The sequence below is a fragment of the Notamacropus eugenii genome, chromosome 2 (genome assembly GCF_028372415.1).
Source record: "Notamacropus eugenii isolate mMacEug1 chromosome 2, mMacEug1.pri_v2, whole genome shotgun sequence".
NCBI lineage: Eukaryota > Metazoa > Chordata > Mammalia > Diprotodontia > Macropodidae > Notamacropus > Notamacropus eugenii.
In genome coordinates, this window is record NC_092873.1 from 117,619,756 (window position 1) to 117,642,678 (window position 22,923).

Here is a 22,923-nt window from a genome sequence, read left to right on the forward strand (position 1 = left end):
GAGATGAGCATTGTTTGAGAGGTACTCTCATCTGATTTGTTCAAAGGAGGGAACAATAATCTTAAGCAGATAATCCTAACTAGCTCTATAGGTAGTAGGAGGGGAAGGGGGAAGAAAGGGGAGGGTGGCCAAAAGGGAGGAAAGAAGCAATAAGAGTAAAGGGGACTAAAAGGGAGGGGGGCTAAAAGAAGGAGGGGAAGGCTGCAGGAGGAGGGGGAGAAAAGTGAATACTATTGAGGAGGGGAAGGGAGACGGGAGAGTTAAAAGCACAAATGGTGGGAAAGAGGGTGGAGGGAAATACACAGATTGTAATCATAACTGTGAATGTGAATGGGATGAACTCTCCCATAAAACAGAGACGGATAGCAGAATGGATTAAAAGCCATAATCCAACAATATGCTGCTTACAAGAAACACATTTGAAACGGGGGGGATACACATAGGATAAAGGTCAAAGGATGGAGCAGAATATATTGTGCCTCAGCTCATGTAAGAAAGGCAGGAGTAGCAATCCTAATCTCAGGCAAAGCAAAAGCAGAAATAGATCTAATCAAAAGGGATAAGGATGGAAACTATATCCTACTAAAAGGCACCATAGACAATGAAGCAATATCATTACTAAACATGTATGCTCCAAGTGGTATAGCATCCAGATTCTTAGAGGAGAGGTTGGGGGAGTTGAAGGAAGAAATTGATAGGAAAACTATACTAGTGGGGGACCTCAACCTCCCCCTCTCTGAACTAGATAAATCCAACCTCAAAATAAACAAGAAAGAGGTTAAGGAGGTAAATAAAACTCTGGATAAGGTAGATATGATAGATCTTTGGAGAAAATTAAATGGGAATAGAAAGGAATATACCTTTTTCTCAGCGGTACATGGAACATTTACAAAAATTGACCATGTACTAAGACATAAAAATCTCACAATCCAGTGCAGAAAGGTAGAGATAATCAATGCATCCTTTTCAGATCATAATGCATTAAAAATTACATGTAATAAAAGGCCATGGAAAGAGAAACCAAAAATCAATTGGAAACTAAATAATCTAATTCTAAAGAAGAATTGGGTTAAAGAAGAAATCATAGAAACAATCAACAACTTCATTCAAGAGAATGACAATAGTGAGACAACATACCAAAACTTATGGGACACTGCAAAAGCAGTTATTAGGGGAAGTTTTATATCTCTGAATGCTTACATAAATAAAATAGAGAAAGAGGAGATCAATGACTTAGGCTTGCAGTTGAAAAAGCTAGAAAAAGAACAAATTGAAAATCCCCAAGTAAATACCAAATTAGAAATACTGAAAACCAAAGGAGAGATTAATAAAATTGAAATAAAGAAAACTATTGAATTAATAAATAAAACCAATAGTTGGTTTTATGAAAAAACTAATAAAATTGATAAACCTTTGGTTAATCTGATCAGAAAAAAGAAAGAAGAAAACCAAATTACTAACATTAAAAATGAAAGGGGTGAACTCACCTCCAATGAGGAGGAAATTAAAACAATAATTAGAAACTACTTTGCCCAACTTTATGCCCACAAATTCGACAATCTAAATGAGATGGATGAATATTTTAAAAAATACAATTTGCCCAGATTAACAGAAGAGGAAGTTGAATACTTAAACAACCCCATCTCAGAAAAAGAAATTGAACAAGCCATCAATGAACTCCTTAGGAAAAAATCTCCAGGGCCAGATGGATTCACAAGTGAATTCTATCAAACATTTAAAGAACAGTTAATTCCAATACTACATACACTATTCTTGAAAATTGGGGAAGAAGGAGTCCTCCCAAATTCTTTCTATGATACAAATATGGTTTTGATACCCAAACCAGGAAGAGACAAAACAGAGAAAGAAAATTATAGACCAATTTCCCTAATGAATATAGATGCAAAAATTTTAAATAAGATTTTAGCAAAACGAATACAGCATCTTATCACGAGATTAATACATTATGATCAGGTAGGATTCATACCAGGACTACAGGGCTGGTTCAATATTAGGAAAACTATTAGCATTATCGATCACATCAACAACAAAGCTAACAAAAACCACATGATTATCTCAATAGATGCAGAAAAAGCTTTTGACAAAATACAACATCCATTCCTACTAAAAACATTGGAGAACGTAGGAATAAAGGGAACTTTCCATAAAATAATAAGCAGTATCTATCTAAAACCTTCAGCAAGCATTATATGCAATGGGGATAAGCTAGATGCATTCCCAATAAGATCAGGGGTGAAACAAGGTTGTCCATTATCACCACTATTATTCAATATGGTACTAGAAATGTTAGCTGTAGCAATGAGACAAGATAAAGATATTCAAGGAATTAGAATAGCCAAAGAAGAAACTAAGTTATCACTCTTTGCAGATGATATGATGATTTACCTAGAGAATCCCAGAGATTCAAGTAAAAAATTACTTGAATTAATAAACAACTTTGGCAAAGTTGCAGGGTACAAAATAAACCCACACAAATCTTCTGCATTCCTATATATTAGCAACAAAGTTCAACAGCAAGAGATAGAAAGAGAAATCCCATTTAAAGTTAGGGTAGACAGTATAAAATACTTAGGAGTCTACCTGCCAAAACAAACCCAGGGACTATATGAACACAATTACAAGACACTTTTTGCACAAATAAAGTCAGATTTAAGTAAGTGGAAAAACATTAGTTGCTCATGGGTAGGCCGTGCTAATATAATAAAAATGACAATTCTACCCAAATTAATATATTTATTTAGTGCCATACCAATTAAACTATCAGACAATTACTTTCTAGAGCTGGATAAAATAATATCAAAATTCATTTGGAAAAACAAAAGGTCCAGAATATCAAAGGGACTAATGAAAAGAAATGCCTGGGAAGGTGGCCTAGCGCTACCAGACCTTAAACTGTACTATAAAGGAGCAATTATCAAAACCACTTGGTATTGGCTAAGAAACAGAGAGGTAGACAAGTGGAATAGACTTGGCACTCAAGATGCAGTAGGCAAGGAATATAGCAACCTTCTGTTTGATAAATCCAAGGACCCCAGCTTCTGGGATAAGAACTCATTGTTTGATAAAAATTGCTGGGAAAACTGGATAACAGTGTGGCGGAAATTAAGCATAGACCCATACCTGACACCGTACACAAGAATAAAGTCCAAATGGGTACATGATTTAGGTATAAAGATTGATACCATGAATAAACTGGAGAAGCAAGGAATAGTGTATTTAGCAGATCTATGGAGAAGGGAAGAATTCTTTACTAAAGGAGAGATAGAATGCATTATGAAATGCAAAATGGATAACTTTGATTACATTAAACTGAGAAGTTTTTGCACAACCAAACCCAATGCAACCAAAATCCGGAGGGATGTAGTAAATTGGGAAAAAATTTTTACAGCTAAGCTCGGGGATAAAGGCCTCATTTCTAGAATATATAGAGAACTGACCCAAATGTATAATCATACAAGTCATTCCCCAATTGATAAATGGTCAAAGGATATGAACAGGCAATTTTCAGAGGAAGAAATTAAAGCTATCTATAATCATATGAAAAAATGCTCTAAATCACTATTGGTTAGAGAGATGCAAATCAAAACAACTCTGAGGTACCACATCACACCTATAAGATTGGCAAACATGACAGAACAAGAAAATGATAAATGCTGGAGAGGATGTGGGAGAGTTGGAACACTAATTCATTGTTGGTGGAGCTGTGAGCGCATCCAACCATTCTGGAGAGCAATTTGGAACTATGCCCAAAGGGCTACAAAAATGTGCATACCCTTTGACCCAGCAATATCGCTACTAGGACTATATCCCCAAGAGATCATAAAAATGGGAAAGGGTCCCACATGTACAAAAATATTTATAGCAGCACTCTATGTAGTTGCCAAAAACTGGAAGTCAGGGGGATGTCCATCAATTGGGGAATGGCTGAATAAATTATGGTATATGAATGTAATGGAGTACTATTGTGCCATAAGAAATGATGAACAAGAAGACTTCAGAGAGGCCTGGAAGGACTTATATGACCTGATGCTGAGTGAAAGGAGCAGAACCAGGAGAACTTTATGCACAGCAACAACCACAGTGTGTGAGAGTTTTTTCTGGTAGACTTAGATTTTTGTAATAACACAAGAACTTCTGAAAAAAAAAAAAATCCCAATGGTGGACCTCAAGGCAAAATGCCTTCCACACTCAGAGAGAGAAATATGGAAGTCACTCACATAATGTAGCAGATCATGTTTGTGTATGTGTATCTGTTTTTGTATCATGTTCTGATTTGTTATACGGATTCTTTCATTTATCTTAGTCTGACTACATAGCATGACTATAGTGAAAATATACTCAATAGGAAAGTATATGTAGAATCTATACAGAATTGTATGCAGTCGTGGGGAGGGAGGTAGTGGGGGGTGGGTGGGGAGGGATAAAATCGCAATTGTATGGCAGTGATTGTTAAACATTAAAAAAAAATATAATAATAAAAAAAAAAAAAGATGCTGTCTTCTTTGAGCAAAGCAGAATTGAGACAGCACTAAGTAAATGCAAGATGTGCAAATTTGGGATATCTACCTCAACTATTCACATGAACTATCTGTACCCAACCCGTGGCAGAGCATTTCGAGCTCCTGTTAGTCTGATCAACCACAGTTAGACACACTGAAATTTCACTTTATAATGGTGATGTCATTTTGGTCCTCTTTGAAGATGAAGGACAACAATTATATACCTCAAGGAAGTCACTGATAAAAGGAAAAACTCTATGTATACCAAGAATATTTACCACAGTGCTTTTTGTGCCAGTAAAGAACTGGAAACAAAATTACATGATCCCTGATTGAGGAATGTCTACACAAATTCCCATATATGGATATTTATTTTTCTTTAAGAAATAATTAGATGAATTTCTGTAGAGTAAAATAAGCATGGTCAAAAACAAATTTCACAATGACTACCACAAGGTAAATGCCAAGAGCCACACCCCCATCTATCCCCCACAAGCCAAGATGAATATTGCAAAATTATCAAGAACAAGCTTGGTTCCAAAGGACAAATATGGAAAAAACATATTCCTACCCACCCTTTCAACATTTTTGCAGAGGTAAACAGGATACATTCAGAGGCATGGAACATTACATATAACATTAGATTTTTTTATGTATTGATTGGATTTCCTGATTTTTTTCCTATTCTTTTCTTTTAAAAAAAATGTTTTGCTTATAAAAGATGGCTCACTGGGAAAGAGAGGATATACAAAAGGAAATCTAGATGGTGTAAAAAGATATCAATAAAATCTATTTTGTAAAGAATGCATGAATTCATGTTCTCTGTTCTATTTCATCCTGCATCTATTTCATACATGCTTTTGATATCTAAGACTATAATCTTCAAAGAAGGAGAGTCTCCAGTTGAGGAACCAGTCAACAGACAACTCTGCCTCCTGATCTTTTCTAGTTTCCAAATGTTCTTCATGCCTCTCTTTCCCAGTTATAAATTTGACCTATTATTTACAGTGTTGATCCAACAAACACACTTGGTCCAGGGACAATTATCTCGTCACCTCTTGCTCTCTCTGCTTCTATTCCCTTTCCCTGAATCCTAGGGAAACTCATGAAAATATCCATTGTCACATCCAAATTTTTATGAGGTGCAAATCTAACATGTTCCCATTACTCTGGACTCATGATTACCCTGAGCATGAGACAAAATCAGTTTGTAAAGAAACAACAAGGATCTGCCTTCGGGCTGGAAAAGTTAGTTTTGGCAGATCATAGATAGGACTCTTCTTCAGTCTTTCCAATTCTCTTATGGGATGTTCCAGTGTTTCACAATGTACCATGCATATCTAACAGCAGCAGACCCTTTCAAATTACTTCTTCTTCTGAACTCTTCTTTTTGTGTGTGTGGGGAGCACCTAAAAACTCTTCACAGAAATCCCTCCTGATATAAATCAACATTATTTCAATTTTATGACACATAGTAGGCATTTAATAAATGTTTGTTGACTTGTTGGATGAAATGTTTTTTGTTCCTCGCTAGGATCATATATTATCTGTCCATCAATCAACGGAGTACTTATTGTATCCATTATATGCCCAGAATTGTGTTGGGTATGGGTTGGGCCATGGGAAAAGCTGTAAAGCTATCTAAGGTATTTCCTGCTTTGCATTTTAAAGCACACATATACACATGCACAAAATAATCAGGAATCTTATTGTTCCCTTCTGGGATCCTCTCATATGTTAGATCTCTTCTATCCCTGCTCTAAATTGGGAGAATTTGCCAGCATTTTTATTTTAATACCCAAATGGTCAGGCTTCTGTCTGATCACAACTGTCCCTGAATAGGTACCTGCTGCAGTGAATGTGGGTGGAGGGCCTCTGAATCTGCTTCGGAAGATTTCCTCTGCCAGGGAAGGCCAAAGTCACCATTCTTTTTGCTAGCATGTTTCTGCTCCTGTAGCCTTTGCCCCTCTTGATCGAAGCTAGGATAGAGTACTAGTAATTGATCTTGCTCTGCTGGTTGATACCCAAGGAACTGTGCTTGAGCATCCTTCCAATTTCTGATGTTCTGGACAACTGCTTGCTGAGCAGGAGTACTAATAGTGAGGATGTGGTCTTGAGATGTAAGGTGAGCATTGCCATCCATTGGGGCGATGTCTTCTTCCACCCTCGCTGCCTCCCTATGCACAGTGCGGACCATTCTTCTTGATAATCCATTCAGTGACTGTTGATAAGGCAGCTGGTTCACTTTGCCTGGCATGGCCTTCTGTCTCATATCTGTGAAAGAGAATAAAGAGAAAAAATGGCTTTATTTACAGCCTATCACAGACTTGGCCCCAACTCACCTTCACTCATTCTGATCTACTTAAATTGCTTCTTACTATTTCTTATGCACATTGTTTCCCATTTCTATGCCTTTTCATCAATTCTCCTTCATACCAAGATGCCTTCTTCCCTTGCTTCTGCCTCTTCTAATGCCTAGATTGCTTCAAGATTCAGCTCAAAAAGAACCTTCTGTAGGAATTTCCTAATCCAGGTTCTAATGCCATCTGCTCCAAATTACCTTGTCTATTATATGCACATCTATCAGTGTACACATTATGTCCTGCATATATTGTGTTGTCCTAAAGGCCCTTTATAAGGTTGGGTGATAAGACATTTTAAAAAAAAGTCTTGTTTTCTTTTTTATTGTCATAAAAGAAGAAATGTTTTAAGCCATATAGAAGAAGTCCAAGGCTTATCTTAGCAGGTCATGAAGGGAAGAGCCAATTTTTGGTTGGAGATACCAGGGAAGGTTTCATAAAGCTGGTAAAATTTGGACCATATTTTGATTGAAATACAAGATTTCAAGATATGTGGACATTCTAAGGAGAAGGAGTAAACTGAGAAAAGTCAGAAAAATCAAGAAAATACATCCCATGTTAAAGGAACAACAGCTAACCCACTTTAGCTGGAACATAGGGAATGTGAAAGGGAATGCTAGGAAACAAGGCTGGAAAGGGAGGTTTAGGACAGACCTTGTCCAGTTCTGAATATTCTCCAAGGAATTTAGACTTTATTCTGAATTGGTGGTGAGGGAGAGTCTTTGAAGTGTTTTGGATAGTGTCGGGACATGATCAAACTTGTACTTTGGAAGATTAATTTGACAGCACTTTATATAATAGATTGGAGGTAGGAGAGAGAGGAGGCAAAGGGACCAATTAGGAGACTAGTATTATAATAGTGTAAGCACTAAGAGATGAGGCCTGAACTAAGTTAGTAGCAGAGAGAGTAGACAGAAATTTATTTTAAAAACATTTCAGAAATATAAATGATACAGTGACTATGAATGGGGCAAAGGTATGGAGATGAAGCATTTATTAAGTACTTACAACATTCTAGGCACCATGCTAGGAGAAGGGGATACAAATTCAAAGAAGATACAACCTCATCTCTCAAGAAACTTACACTTTACTGGTTGGGGAAGGACAAAGACAACAAGTTCACATATAAACATATAAAGATAATACATGTAAATAAATAGAAAGGTATTCAATGCAAGGTAGTTTTAGAAAGAGGACAATAGCACTTGGGGGTGGGGCAGGGATCAGGAAGGGCTTCATCTGGAAGCCTTCAATCCCATCTAGGAGCCCTTAATCTCTTTGTTTCATGGATCCCATGAGCAGTCTAGTGAAATCTATGGACTGTTTCTCAGAATAGTGTTTTTTTTTTAAAATCAGAAAATAAAATACAAATGATTACAAAGAAAAATCTAGGATACTAAGTGTTACTTGGCCAATGAAATTAACGTTTACTCCAATCAGTCAGTAATCATTCATTCAGCTGAGGTCTATCAGGTATGTCTACCTGCTCTGCCACTGTTCTGACTAAGCAACTTTTTCCACCTTCCCACCTCCTCTTCATATTTCAGATTCCTCTTCATCTGCTACTTAAGCCACAGAGAATGAATGTTCAATGGCTGAAATGAGAGCCACTAGATTCTCATTGAGACACCTTTACTTATAAAATGCACACATTAAAGATGGTAGCCATTTGTTTAGGAAGCACTTGCTACCAAATATTATTGGCATGTGGCAGAAAACCTGATCACTTCTTCAGCAACTATTCCCTCAAACTCAAGATATAGTGTTACAATCTGAAAGAACCCAGGGCCACCTTTATACCATAATCAAACAACAGGATTAAGTGTTAGTGGAGAAAGTCTTAAACCCTCCCCATATTCCCAATCCAAATTTTACTGTCAGTTTTCCACAAGAGTGGGCCTGGTTACTGTCTTACAAGAGTCAACCTTATATTTGTATGATATATTCATTTTCTCCTTGCCCATGTCCTACTTTAAGGAACTTTTACAATTTTTGATGATTTATTCTTTTGCCTACGTCTACAATTTTTTATAGGCAATAATGTAACTACAACACATAAGGCTCTCCCCTCTCCCATGTTTGGCTTGCATCCCTAGATCTCACTTCTTGCATTCAGCATCCCCTCATAGAATCAAAAGAACCATGAGATGCACAAATTTAGAGAATCTACCCCAAATGTTCACATGGACTATTTGTTCCCAACCTGTGGTAGAACATTCTGAGCTTGCATTAATCTGATCATCCACAGTCGGACACATTGCAACTTAACTCTAGCATGGTGATGTCATTTTAGGCCTCTTTGAGAATGAAGGACAACAACCAACCAACTCACAGAACCACAAATTTTGAAATAGAAGGGAATAAAGAATTCAAATAGTCCAACCTACTCATTTTAGAGTTGAGGAAATAAGGTCAAACAAGTTGAGTTACTTGCTTAAGGCTTGTTTACAGCCTACCAGTAAATCAAAAGGTGAGATTTTAAGTCAGGTTTCGATATTGTTCAGTCAGTTTTTTTAGTCATCTCCAATTCTTTGTTGAGACCATTTGGAGTTTTCTTGACAAAGTGGTTTGCCATTTCCTTCTCCAGCTCATTTTACAGATGAGGAAACTGAGGCCAACAGGGTTAAGTGACTTGCCCAGGGTCACACAGCTAGTTAGTGTCTGAGCTCGAAATGCTCTCCCACAGGTTGGGCACAGATAGTTCATGTGAATCTTTGAGGTGGATATCCCAAATTTGCACATCCTGCATTTACTTTGTGCTGTCTCAATTCTGCTTTGCTCAAAGAGGACAGTACCTTTCTTCATGTGGGCATGCCATGCTGAGTGGTCCTGTGCCAGTGTCTCCCATGTTGTACAGTTAAATTCAAAGTTCTTAGAGAGACCTTGAGAATGTCCTTGTAACATATTTATTATAATTATATATGCCCAGGGTCACACAGCTAGAAAGTGTCTGAGGCTAGATTTGAATTCAGATCTTCCTGACTCCAGGCCCAGGGCACTCTCTTCACTGTACCACCTAGCCAAATCCAGTAGTCTTGTGCTGTGACATCCTGCCTCACTCCATAAAAAGACAATGATTTTTTGATACATGCAGCTCCCATGATTGCCTTTTACTTTACCTCACTACTAAATTCATTAACCCTTTTTCTTGCACTTATTGTAAATATAGGCGTTTGCCCTGACCAACATAGCTTCTTAAGTTTTCATTAAAATCAATTCCCACAGTAAATTATAAAACTCACTTATAATATCTTTTGGCCTTTTGCCCATTTGTAACATTTATAACACTGTTTCTAAAGCCTATTATATATTGAACACAAGCTCCATTTTACATATGGACAATTTATATATGGGCCAAAATTTTCTGACATATACAGCTCCTATGATTGCCTTTTACTATATCTCACTTCTAAGTTCATTAACCCCATTCCTTGCATTTATTTTAAGTACAGGAATATCCTCCAAAAGGTGTCCCTGACCAAAAATTTCTGAAGCACTTCATTAAAACCAAATTGCACAGTAAATTGACAAAAGTCAGTTATAATATCATTTCACCAATTGCTCATTGGACATGTTTATAACACTGTTAATAAAGCCTATTACATGTTAAACACTTAAGCTCCATTTTATATAGAGAAGGGCTTGGTTGCTCACAACTATAGGGGCAGTATGCCAAGTGGTCAGTCCATATTACAGTCCACTGAGCCTGAAGTGGGAGGAGGCGGGGGGAGGGGGGGGGGCGGGGGCGGTGTTATCGTTTCTGCAAATCTAACAACTTTAATTTGCTGAGATTACCCCGTGTTTTGATACGACCTCAGACTTCATTTGTGAAGTAGTTAACAGTTCAACAGTATCCTTAGAACCAAGCTCCTTTGGTTTTTCCATGATATGCCTTTCAAGTGCCCTGATCAGGGACCATTTTTTTCTTGCTAATAGTTAAATATTTTTCTCCTAAATACAATTAGTAGTCAGAGTTGCCCTGGATACAAAACTGCCTCCTACAAGCAGGAGCCCTAGGATTGAACTTTGGTCTAGCTATACCCAGGTGATTCAGCCATGAAGAGCTCAGATGTAAAATGAGAACTGGACATTCCAGGTGCTCATGTACCAACTGGGATGTCTGCCTGGCATCAACTCCAAAGTTGTTAAGAAATCCAGATTATCTAATGGTCAAAGGATAAAAAAGTAGAAACAAACCATAAAAAGATGACCAGCACTTTGATTTTTCTCTCAATAAAGCCAACTTATGCTATGTAAGAAGACTCACACCATAAACCATCCACATGCTAACCATTGAAGGCATTGTTCTCTCTGTTTAGAGAGAAAGCATTGGAAATCGTTTTTTTCTTCCTTTCTTTTCTTCTTCAAGTCAGAAGCTATTCATAAAAGACCAATACAGGATTGGATTTCCTTTGCAGACCAAAAATACATTTTTTTAAAAAATCTCCCCATGAATTATTTACATGGCAGCTCCAATCAGCAACATACCTGACAGACTCCCCAGCTGAAATGAAAGTTCACTATGTAAAGGTGCCAAGGGAGAATGGCAGCCTCCCACTGCGAGTTTATAGACAGAACTAAGTCAGCACACATTATATGTCAGAGCCAACATCAGAAGGAATCAGATCCTTTGATCTCAGACTTCCACAGGAAGCTTAGATCTCAGACAAATTAGATAAAAAATGAATTTATAGCAGATATGTGTCCTAAGGCACACAGCTGAACACTTGGGTTTTGGGCAAAGGAGGATAGTCAGTATCAAAACATAGAAATCAGTAGCATGTTTCTCGCTCCTTCTCCCTCCCATCTCACCCCATCACTGCCTTGGGGTTACATGCTCATTAAAATAAGAAGATGGGATTCCAACTTACCTCTTCCTGTGTTTTATATAATCCTTACTTTTTTTTTTAAATCCCACAACAACAAAACAAATCCCAGCTATGGGAATGGTGTGATGTAACCTGGCCAAGTCTAAGAGATGTAATGATAAAGGGGGTTGGGGCTCCCTGAGGGAAAAAGATGTGGGTGATCTATTTCTGCTCTACCCAGGAAAGCAGTGGCTTACACTGTGTGCTCTTCCATGACCACCCAGGGTAACTTGTCAGTTTCCCACATCCAGGAATAGTTAAGTATGGTAGAAAAAGTTCTTGATTTTGGATCAAATCATGTAGGGTGGAATCTTGGCTCTGCCATTTGCTATCTAGGGAAGCCTGAGGAATCATTTCACTTCTCTGGTCCTCAGTTTCCTCATCTGTGAACTGAGAGTTCACAGATGAGGAAACTGAGGACCTCAGATGATCTCTGGGGTCACTTCCATTCCCTGTGCTCCTTCCCACTTTTCAGATACAAATACATATGGTATCTATAAATCTGGATTTGATTGTAAGTCATCTGGGTTTTTTTTTAAACCAATGAGAGCGCAAAAAGATATGCATGTTTTATCTGCAAAATTATAGTGAATTTCAATTTTCTTGAAGGGTCAGCCAAGATGGTTCAAGTGCCTCTTTTTGCCTAGCAATATTAAATAGGTTAGTTTATTTTGAACATAGAGTTCAAAAGAGAAAACTGGATGAGGACTGATACATTAGATGATCAGTGGATACAGAGGATATTCTCCCTGCATTTCAGTTTTTCATTTATCAAATAAAGCAGTCTTGATATATGCCCCTCTCGTCCCCTGGGTTGCAAACATAGGAGTCCGAGAAAATTGCTTCTCATTCTACCTTTGTTATGTACAATATTTGTTTGATATTGTTTTTATATTTAATATTTTAATATTTAACATCTTTCTATTTGTTTGGGCACAGAAATGTGTTGGTAAATGTCTAACAAGTGACTTCCTAGAAAAATGTACACAGGACTTTTTTAAGTTTGTTCTTGCTATTTAATCATTTTTTTTCAGTCATGTCAGACTTTTTGTGATCCTATTTGGGTTTTTCTTGACAAAGATACTAAAATGGCTTTCTTTTTTTTTCTCCAGATCATTTCATAGATGAGGAAACTGAGGTAAATAGGATTAAGTGACTTGACCAGGATCACACAGCTAGTAAAAGTCTGAAGCTAGATTTGAACTCACAGAGATGAGTCTTCCTGACCCCAGACTCAGCATTCTATCAACTGAGTGACCTACCTACTCAGCTTTTAAGTTTGATCTGCATTATTAGCATGTTCTCCATCCTTTTCTTAAATCTAGGCAATTAAAATAAATCACACTCTGATTTGCAGCTTTTTCTAATGTTTGAAGTGTTAAACTGAAAATTTAACAAGCTTTCAAACCTTTTGGAGCTGACTTTGGCACTTCATTGACTAGACAATTTAGTTCCCTCCTTTGAACCTTAGCTTCTTCTTCAGTAAAATCTCGATTGCAATGCCTATCCTGCCTGTGTCATAGTAATCTTGTGTAGATTTAATGAGATAATGCATGTAAAAGCATTTGGGAACCATAAAAAAAAGGATGTAAGTGTAAGCAATTATCATTATCATGACATCGTGATCAATAACTATTAGTTGAATGAATTATAGTGCAAGTGAGTGTCATAAGCTGGGTGGCACTGTGGCTATCTTGAGAGTGTCTCAGGAAGACTTAGGGTGAAGTTTGGCTTCAGACATATACTGCTTACATGTGTCCCATAACCTAAAAGTATCAAAGTGTCTCAGACAGCTGTGTAAGAGTTTAAGATATAAAGTAAGTGCCTGTCTACATTAGAAGAGTGAGTTTTGCCACCAGAATTTCCTTGTAGCAAATAAAATCACAGGTAAACAAGACGGGCTACCTGGAGTAGAGAGAAGAATATATTCCCCTCCCTTCTTTGCTGAAGTAGAGAAGTCTAGGTAGAATGTAGTATGGAGCATTGAATAAAATGTCAGACTTGGTTGATGAGTTGGTTTATTTTGCTGAACTACTGATTTTCCTCTCCTTTTTTTTCTTTTTATACTTATTTTCCTCTCCTTTCTCTTCTCCTCAATGCTCTCTAGGTCTTCCTCTCCACCCATTATGTATCACCTGTTATTTCTTTTAAATATGTAATAAAGGTATTATGTAAATTTATTTTTTCTTCCCTCCTCCTCTCCTAGAAATGGCTACCATTAGACACAAGTGTGTATGTATGAATAATTCTATTCATTTATATAACTGTAAAATTATTATAATAAAATACATAATTATATATTATAATATATAAATAGATATATAATTATATAAATGTTATATATCATATATTTATATAATTATAAAATTATTCTATTCATCAGTTCTCTGGATGCAGATAGTATCTCCCTTTGTAGGTCCTTTGTAGTTAATATCGGTATCTGAAATTACTCTGTCTTGGTTCTCCTCCTACCTGTCTGACCTCTCCTTGATGGCTCTTCATCTAGGCCATGCCCATTAATTTTCTGTGTCCTTCAAGGCTGCATTTTTGGCCTTCTTTTTTTCTCTATACTGGATTGCTTGGTGATCTCATTGGCTCTCAGATATTCAATTAGCACTTCTGCGTTCTAAAGTTAACATATATAAAACTGAACTAATGATCTTTTCCTCAAAATTCTCCCTTCTACCTAACTTTCCCATTGTAATACTGCTATTCTCCCAGTCACATAGATGTATCATCCAGGTGTCATTAACTCCTCACTTCCTTTCACCCCGTCCCCATACCCAATGTGTTGCCACTACCTACATGTTGACCTTCATAACATCTCATGTGCTTTTCTCTCATTCGAAACTGCCACCACCCTCATGGAGGCTTTAATTACCTCATGACTTCCCTACTGCTAGAGCCTGTTGATTGGTCTCCCTGCCTCTTGTCTCTCCGTGTGTAAATCCATTCGCCTTTCAGCAATTAAATTGATCATTTTACACACCTATTGAATAAACTCTACTGGCTCCCTGCTACCTCCAAGATCAAATATAAAAATTCTCTGTTGGGCTTTTAAATCATTTCATAAATTGGCCCCTTCTACCCTTCCAGTCTTCTTACTCCTTACATCTTTTGTCATCCGGTGACTCTGGCCTCACTGCATGTCTTGGAACTATGCTACTAACATTAGATGATGCTTACAAAAAAAAAACAGGAAACAAAACTGCTGTTTCCCAGGGGAAGATTCAGGCAGCAGATCTCTTCTACATGTAATTCTATCTTCTGGTAAAATGGCCTCTTTGGTCCCTCATCCCCCTTTAATTCAAAAGCTTCTACAGGAACCCTCCCCTTGTTTCTTCTCTAATAATTTATTAATAAGCCACCACATAAAAAATGTAGCTCAATAAAACACCAAGGTATTGTTGACTGCTTAACATAGTTAACTAAAGTGGCATTGATAAGATTCATGTAGATGGCCATATTAGATTATCTAAGAGATTAGCATCACTCTAACCGTTAGCCAAGGAATGTGACTGGATAGATTTCTCTTTATGGAATCTGGGGCCAGGAGACTATTCTAAGCATCTGTCCTACATACAGATAGAGTAAATTACAACAGAAAGGCCTCACAAAAACTAAAATAGAAATAGCTCCAAGAATAATAAAACAGGCAAAGACATCTAAATGGATGGTGTGAAGCATATGTTAGATAGAATTTTCAAGGATTTCAGATTTAGTACATTATGCTTCTCTTTCTCTATTTCCTTGCAACACTCCATATCACTATAATAATACTTGACATTTTCAGAGTATGTATCATGGGGTAGTATATTGATACCCAGTCTTGAGGCCAGGAAGATGAGGGTTCATATTCCTGCCTCTGATAGACACTGGCTGGGAAAACCTAGATATGTCACTTAACCTATCCAAGACATAGGAATTTCCCCAAGAATGGAAGGATCGGAGAAGGTATTTATATGCATTGCTACAGGAGAGTTCACACTAGGAACTCTCTATATTCTATCTGATGAAATAACAGGTCTGGTAAACACCTGTATGCAAATATACAAATACTTTGCTGTTAAAATACGTGTACATATATATATACACACATGTATTTATGTGTGTATTCTATAATATGTTTCTTACAGCAAAACCTGTGAGGAAGAAATGAAGGGATTATTACTGCCATCTTAAATATCATGAAACTGAGGCTTTGAAAGGGGATGAGATTTGCTCAAGAACATAACGTTAGCAAAGATAAACCCTTAGAACCAAGGGATTCCAAATATTATTCCATTGCCATGATGGACATCAGGAAAAGCGGAGGTATTTGGCAATATTAAAAAGTTATCAACTTTCTGCTTTGAAAAACTAAAATAAAACCTGGGGCCTATTCTATAATCCATAAGCCATGTCAAATAGCATTATTTTTCAATAGACACTCTAACTGTATGATATTGTCAGAATTTTTTATCACATGGAAATATGGTAGTGTTTGACTATGTTTTGTTTGGATTAACAGGGACATAGATTATTCTTGGGGACAGGGAAAGACTTAAGTCCCCAAAACACTTTTGGGAGTCTGTAAAATTTTTCATTGACCCCACCAACAGTATGATGGAGTCCTGTGGCTGTTTTCTGTGAAAATATGAACAAAAGTGGCAGAGAAGTTGGCACGACTGGTTTATGATTAATCAGCAGATATTTATTAAACTATTTATAAAATAGTGTCAGGCACTGGGCTATGTTCTGGTGGTAAAAGTGCAAAGAATGAAACGATCTCTGCTGCCATTCAGTCTACATCCTAATGGGGGAGAAAGTAAGGATATCTAGATAGTAGAGAGACAGACAGAAGGATATGCTTTGGGACAGCGTCTATAACAGTTGTAGGACCTTTATTCAGAAGATGGCACATTAGCTATATTTTCTATGAAGAGAGGAACTCCATGAGGTGGAGGTAAATGAGGTAAAGATGTCCAGATGGTTGGGTAGGGTAAAGGCACTAAGATGAGAGATGGGTTGAGGATAAAAAGGGCAGTTTTTCTAGACTACAGAATTTTTGAGGGGAGTAATGTCCAATTGATTTGGAAAGATCAGAGCCAAGTTGTGAAGAAATTTAAAAGATCAACAGACTATTTATTATCTTAAAGGTAATAACAAGTCATAAATCTGGATAAGGGAGTCACATTGACTGAACCACATCTCTGAAAGAAATTTCCATATCACTGAGATAACACGTCTATTAAAGCATCTAAGTGTTCACATTTATTGATTCAAACCTCTCGCTATGCCTTTTGCCCTTATCTTTATGTTATTGGTTTGAGTGGTCATTACTTGAACCTCATGTTCATCTAAACAGTTCAAAGAAGGTAGGGTGTACACATGCACACACAGAATTTGATGTAGAAATACAAACAAGTGATATAGGAAAGAAAAAAGAAAGAAAGAAGAAGATAAAAAGAAAGTAGATTAACGAGATCAGTCATTAGAAAAAACAAATCCTAAGCTTAGAAAAAGAATCTTGAAGAGAGGTATGAAATGAAAGAAAGGGTGAGAACTTGTTATAGTGATGGGGAGCAGAGACATAAATATATACATATATATGTGTGTGTGTATGTATGAGAAAATAGACATAATTGTAAATGTGAATGGCATAAACTCATACATGACATGGAAGAAGATAGAATAGAAGAATCATGTATATATGAACATATGTATATATATTTGTATGAAACATGCTTGAAACTTAAAGACTTACATAGAATTAAAATAATGTGTTGTGACAGAGTATAGTATGCTTCACTTAAACAAACAAAAAACCCCAGAAGTAACAATTAGGATTTCAGACAAGGCAATAGAAAAAATTGATTTAATTAAAAGAGATAAAAAGGAAAACAACATTTTGTTGAAAGTTACCATATGCCATTAAGTAATTTCCATTGTTAATATATAGGCTCTGAATTGAGTAACATCTAAACACATTAAAAAATTTGGGAGACCCTAAACAGCCCTTTAAGCTTTGGATAAATCTAACTAATAAAAAATAAGCATCAAAGAAAGTAAGGACCTGAATAGGATTTTAGAAAAGTTAAATATGATAGACATCTGGCTATTATTGAATGAGAATAGAAATGAATATTCATATTTCTCAGCTGCGCAAGGCACTTTTACAAAAATTGACCATGTATTAGGACATAAACATTATACAAGTGCATAAAAGCAGAAGTATAAAATATCATTTACTGTCAAAATGCAATAAAATTATATCAGATAGCATAGTTCTGAAAAGTTTAAAAAATAAATTGGGGACTAACTTACTCCTAAAGAATTGATGGGTCAAAGAACAAATTATAAAAAGATAAATAATTTCATTTAGGAAAATGACAGCAATGAAATAACATACCAGAATTTTTGGCATGCAAGTCAAAGAAATCCTAAGAGGAAAATGCACGTCTCTAAACACTTTTATTAACAAGAAAGAAAAAAAGGAAGGAAGGAAGGAAGGAAGGAAGGAAAGAAGGAAGGAAGGAAGGAAGGAAGGAAGGAAGGAAGGAAGGAAGAAAGAAAGGAAGAAAGGAAGAAAGAAAGAAAGGAAGGAAGAAAGAAAGGAAGAAAGGAAGAAGGGAAGGAAGAAGGGAAGGAAGAAGGAAAGGAAGAAAGGAAGAAGGGAAGGAAGAAGGAAAGGAAGAAAGAAAAAGGATTTGCAATTAAATTATGGAAAATTAACAAATTAAAAAAAACCTCAATTAGATACCAAAGAGAAATCCCCAAAATCAAGGAGATGATAGAAAAAAAAAAAGCTAAGAAATTATCCATTTTATACCTTACTTTGTTTTCTATTGTTTATTTATAAATTGTTCACCTATCTATAAGTCTGATAAATAATAAGTTCCATGTTCTTCTAATTTTCTTGTAATATCTTGCTTTATATCTAAGTATTGTATCCATTTTGACCTTATTTTGGTAAATAGTGCAAAATATTGATGTATGTCCAGTGTCTGTCATACTGCTTTTTAATTTCACCCAAATTTTTACCAAATAATGAATTTTTAGGCCCAAATCTTAAGTCTTTACCCTTACCTCACCAAATTGCCAGATACAAAGTTATGATGTTTATTTGCTCCTGAAAATTGTATATCTGCTCTATCCCATTGATCTACCTTTCTATATCTTAGCTAGTGCCAGATCATTTTGATAATTACTACCTTATAATATAGCTTAAAATCTGGTACTGTTCTTAGCTGCCACTTCCATTTGACATGTTGCTGGAAATGCTAGAAAGAGAAATTGAGGAAATAGGTACAAAGAATTGTATGAAGACAGAAAAAAATTATATTTACAATTACTGTAACATGTGTAAAATCCTTGGAAGTTTACCTATCAAGATACACCCAAGAATTACTACCAAATACTATTTATAGGAACAGACACACCTAAATAATTGAAGAAATATTAATTGCTCATGAGTAAGCAGAGTCAATAATAATAAATGACAACAACATTTAAATCAATTTACTTATCTAGCATTATATCAATCAAACTTCCTTAGGATTACTTTATAGAGCTAAAAACTAGTAACAAAATTAATCTGGAAGAGCAAAAAGTCAAGAATCTAAAGACAAGTAAAGACAAAAGTTGGGAAGGAAAGGGGCCTACCAGATCCCAAACCACTACAAAACAATACTTCTCAAAAATAATTTGCTGTTGGTTAAAAAGTAAAGAGATTGATCAATGAAACAGATTAAGTATGCAACATATAGAGGTAAACAGACCAAGTAGCCTAATCTTTGAAAAATAGAAGACTTCAGTTTCTGGGAGAAGGCCTCACTATTTCATTAAAACATAAAAACTTCTGGGAAATTTGGATTACAGTATGGCAGAAATTAGGCTTACTTACATTTCATATCTTATACTAAAATTAGCTTCTAAGGAACACATGCCATAGACACAAAAAGACACATCAAAAACAAATGAGAGAAACAAAAAATTGATTTTTAGAATTATGAAAAGGGAAAAGAACAGAGGATGAAGACAAGCACCTACTATATACTAGGAACTGTACTAACTGCTTTATAAATATAAGCTTATTTGAACTTAACAGCTTTCTTTTTTGCTTCTGTCTTTTTTTTTCGTATTTAAATTTATTTATTTAAGTTTTCAGCATTCATTTCCACAAAATTTGGGGTTCCAAATTTTCTCCCCATTTCTCCCCTCTCCTCACCTCAAAATGCTGAGCATTCTAATTACCCCTATCACCAATCTGCCCTCCCTTCTAACATCCCTTCCTTCCCTTATCCCCATCTTCTCTTTTGTCCTGTAGGGCAAGATAAATTTCTATACCCCATTACCTGTATTTCTTACTACCAATTGCAAGAACAACACTCAACAGTTGTTCCTAAAACTTTTGAGTTCCAACTTCTCTTCATCCCTCCCTCTCCATCCATTCCCTTTGGGAAGGCAAGCAATTCAATATAGGCCATATCTGTGTAGTTTTGCAAATGACTTCCATAATAGTCATGTTGTGTAAGACTAACTATGTTTCCCTCCATGCTATCCTGCCCCCTGTTTCTTCTGTTCTCTCTTTTGATCCTATCCCTCCCCAAGAGTGCTGACTTCAAATTGCTCCCTCCTCCCACTGCCCTCCCTTCCATTATTCTCCCCACCCTGCTTATCCCCTTATCCCCCACTTTCCTGTATTGTAAGATAGGTTTTCATACCAAAATGAGTGTGCATTTTATTCCTTCCTTTAGTCGAATGCGATGAGAGTAAACTTCATGTTTTTCTCTCACCTCCCCTCTTTTTCCCTCCACTAGAAAGTCTTTTGTTTGCCTCTTTTATGAGAGATAATTTGCCCCATTCCATTTCTCCCTTTCTTCTCCCAATATATTTCTCTCTCACCGCTTAATTTCATTATTTTAAGATATGATCCCATCCTATTCAATTCACTCTGTGCTCTCTGTTTCTGTGTGTGTGGGGGGGGGGGGGGGTGAGTGTGTGTAATCCCACCAACTACCCAGATACTGGAAAAAGTTTCAAGAGTTATAAATATTGTCTTTCCCTGCAGGAATGTAAATAGTTCAACTTTAGTAAGTCCCTTATGACTTCTCTTTGCTGTTTACCTTTTCATGCTTCTCTTCATTCTTGTGTTTGAAAGTCAAATTTTCTTTTCAGTTCTGGTCTTTCCATCAAGAATGCTTGAAAGTCCTCTATTTCATTGAAAGACCATTTTTTCCCCTGAAGTATTATACTCAGTTTTGCTGGATAGGTGATTCTTGGTTTTAGTCCTAGTTCCTTTGACTTCTGGAATATCATATTCCACGCCCTTCAATCCTTTAATGTAGAAGCTGCTAGATCTTGTGTTATCCTGATTGTATTTCCACAATACTTGAATTGTTTCTTTCTAGCTGCCTGCAATATTTTCTCTTTGACCAGGGAACTCTGGAATTTGGCCACAATGTTCCTAGGAGTTTCTCTTTTTGGATCTCTTTCAGGAGGGGATCGGTGGATTTTTTCAATATTTATTTTGCCCTCTGGTTCTAGAATATCAGAGCAGTTTTCCTTGATAATTTCATGAAAGATGATGTCTAGGCTCTTTTTTTGATCATGGCTTTCAGGTAGTCCCATAATTTTTAAATTGTCTCTCCTGGATCTATTTTCCAGGTCAGTTGTTTTTCCAATGAGATATTTCACATTATCTTCCATTTTTTCATTCTTTTGGTTTTGTTTTGTGATTTCCTGGTTTCTCATAAAGTCATTAGCTTCTATCTGTTCCATTCTAATTTTTACAGAACTATTTTCTTCAGTGAGCTTTTGAACCTTCTTTTCCATTTAGCTAATTCTGCTTTTGAAAGCATTCTTCTCCTCATTGGCTTTTTGAACCTCTTTTGCCAATTGAGTTAGCCTATTTTTCAAGGTGTTATTTTCTTCAGCATTTTTTGGGGTCTCCTTTAGCAAGGTGTTGACCTGCTCTTCATGCTTTTCTTTCATCACTCTCATTTCTCTTCCCAGTTTTTCCTCCACCTCTCTAACTTGATTTTCAAAATCCTTTTTGAGCTCTTCCATGGCCTCAGACCATTGAATATTTATTTTGCATGTTTGGGATACAGAAGCCTTGACTTTTATGTCTTTCCCTGATGGTAAGCATTGTTCTTCCTCATCTGAAAAGATGGGAGGAGACATCTGTTCACCAAGAAAGTAACCTTCTATAGTCTTATTTTTTTCCCCTTTTTTGGGCATTTTCCCAACCAGTTACTTGACTTTTGGGTCCTTTGTCAAGAGTAGGGTATACTCTGGGAATCTGTAAGATCTCAGTTCCTCCAAGGTGGCACAATCAAGCGTTTACTGGTGTGGGTGAAAGAAGGGATTTTTGTGCCCAGAATCTTAGCAGTTACCTCTCCACAGCCACCTGGCCTCTAGTTCCGCCAAGTCAGCGCTTGGGGCTGATTTTCAGATAAGCTGGATGGGCAGAGCTGCCATTCAGTGTGAGACAAAGACCAGCTTCCCCAGGGCCTCCACACAGGGCCGAGCCAAGAATCAGCTCCTCAGTGCCCCCAGGGTTTTTACACCCCAACAATGGATGTGGCTGCTGTGCCTGCTAATGTGGCCTCTGGGGTAGATGCCTGCTGCCAGAGCTACGGAAAGGCCCTTCTCCCTTCCTGGCCAACTGAAAAAACCCTGTCACTGACCTTTGGCGCCTATGGGTTGAGGGATCTGTGAACCCGCTACTGCTGCTGTGACTAGAGATTCCACCACTCCCCACCCCCAAGGGCTGTTCATGAGCCACGTGCCACGGCCAAGCCTGGGCTGGGCTCTGCTCCACGTCCCATGCAACAGATGTTTCCTGTGGGCCTTTCAGGCCACCCTCAGCTGGAAGTCTCCTCCACTCTGTTGTTCTCCACTTGTGGTGCTCCAGAATTTGTTGAGAGTCCCTCTCTACAGGTATTTTATGGGCTGTGTGGGGAGAGTCTCCGTATCTATGTCTTTCTACTCTGACATCTTGGCTCTGCCTCCAATCAACCTTACAACTTTCTGACAGAGGTGCTTTGTTGATCCTGATTTTATAAATGGGGAACTAAGGCAAAAAGAGACTTGGAGAGTTAAATGTCTGAGCCCAGAGTTAAGCAAAGGTTTTCCTGATTATAGGCCCAACACCCAACACTGTGCTACCAAACTGCCTCTAAAGAATGT

General features: G+C 37.0%; 1 protein-coding gene across 6 annotated transcripts in view; it reads right to left on the reverse strand.

Moving 5' to 3' along the window:
- Positions 1–4,872: 4,872 nt before the first annotated feature.
- PKHD1 (PKHD1 ciliary IPT domain containing fibrocystin/polyductin) overlaps positions 4,873–22,923 on the reverse strand; it is a 640,097-nt gene continuing 622,046 nt past the window's right edge. For 5 of the 6 annotated variants that reach the window (XM_072642432.1, XM_072642436.1, XM_072642431.1 and 2 more), the window contains one exon: positions 4,873–6,794. In XM_072642432.1, coding sequence (XP_072498533.1) covers positions 6,343–6,794 — 452 coding nt within the window. In that variant the 3' untranslated portion in view covers positions 4,873–6,342. Of the gene's footprint in view, positions 6,795–20,855; positions 21,894–22,923 lie in introns of those variants that run through there. The other variant, XM_072642433.1, reaches the window with a different exon arrangement.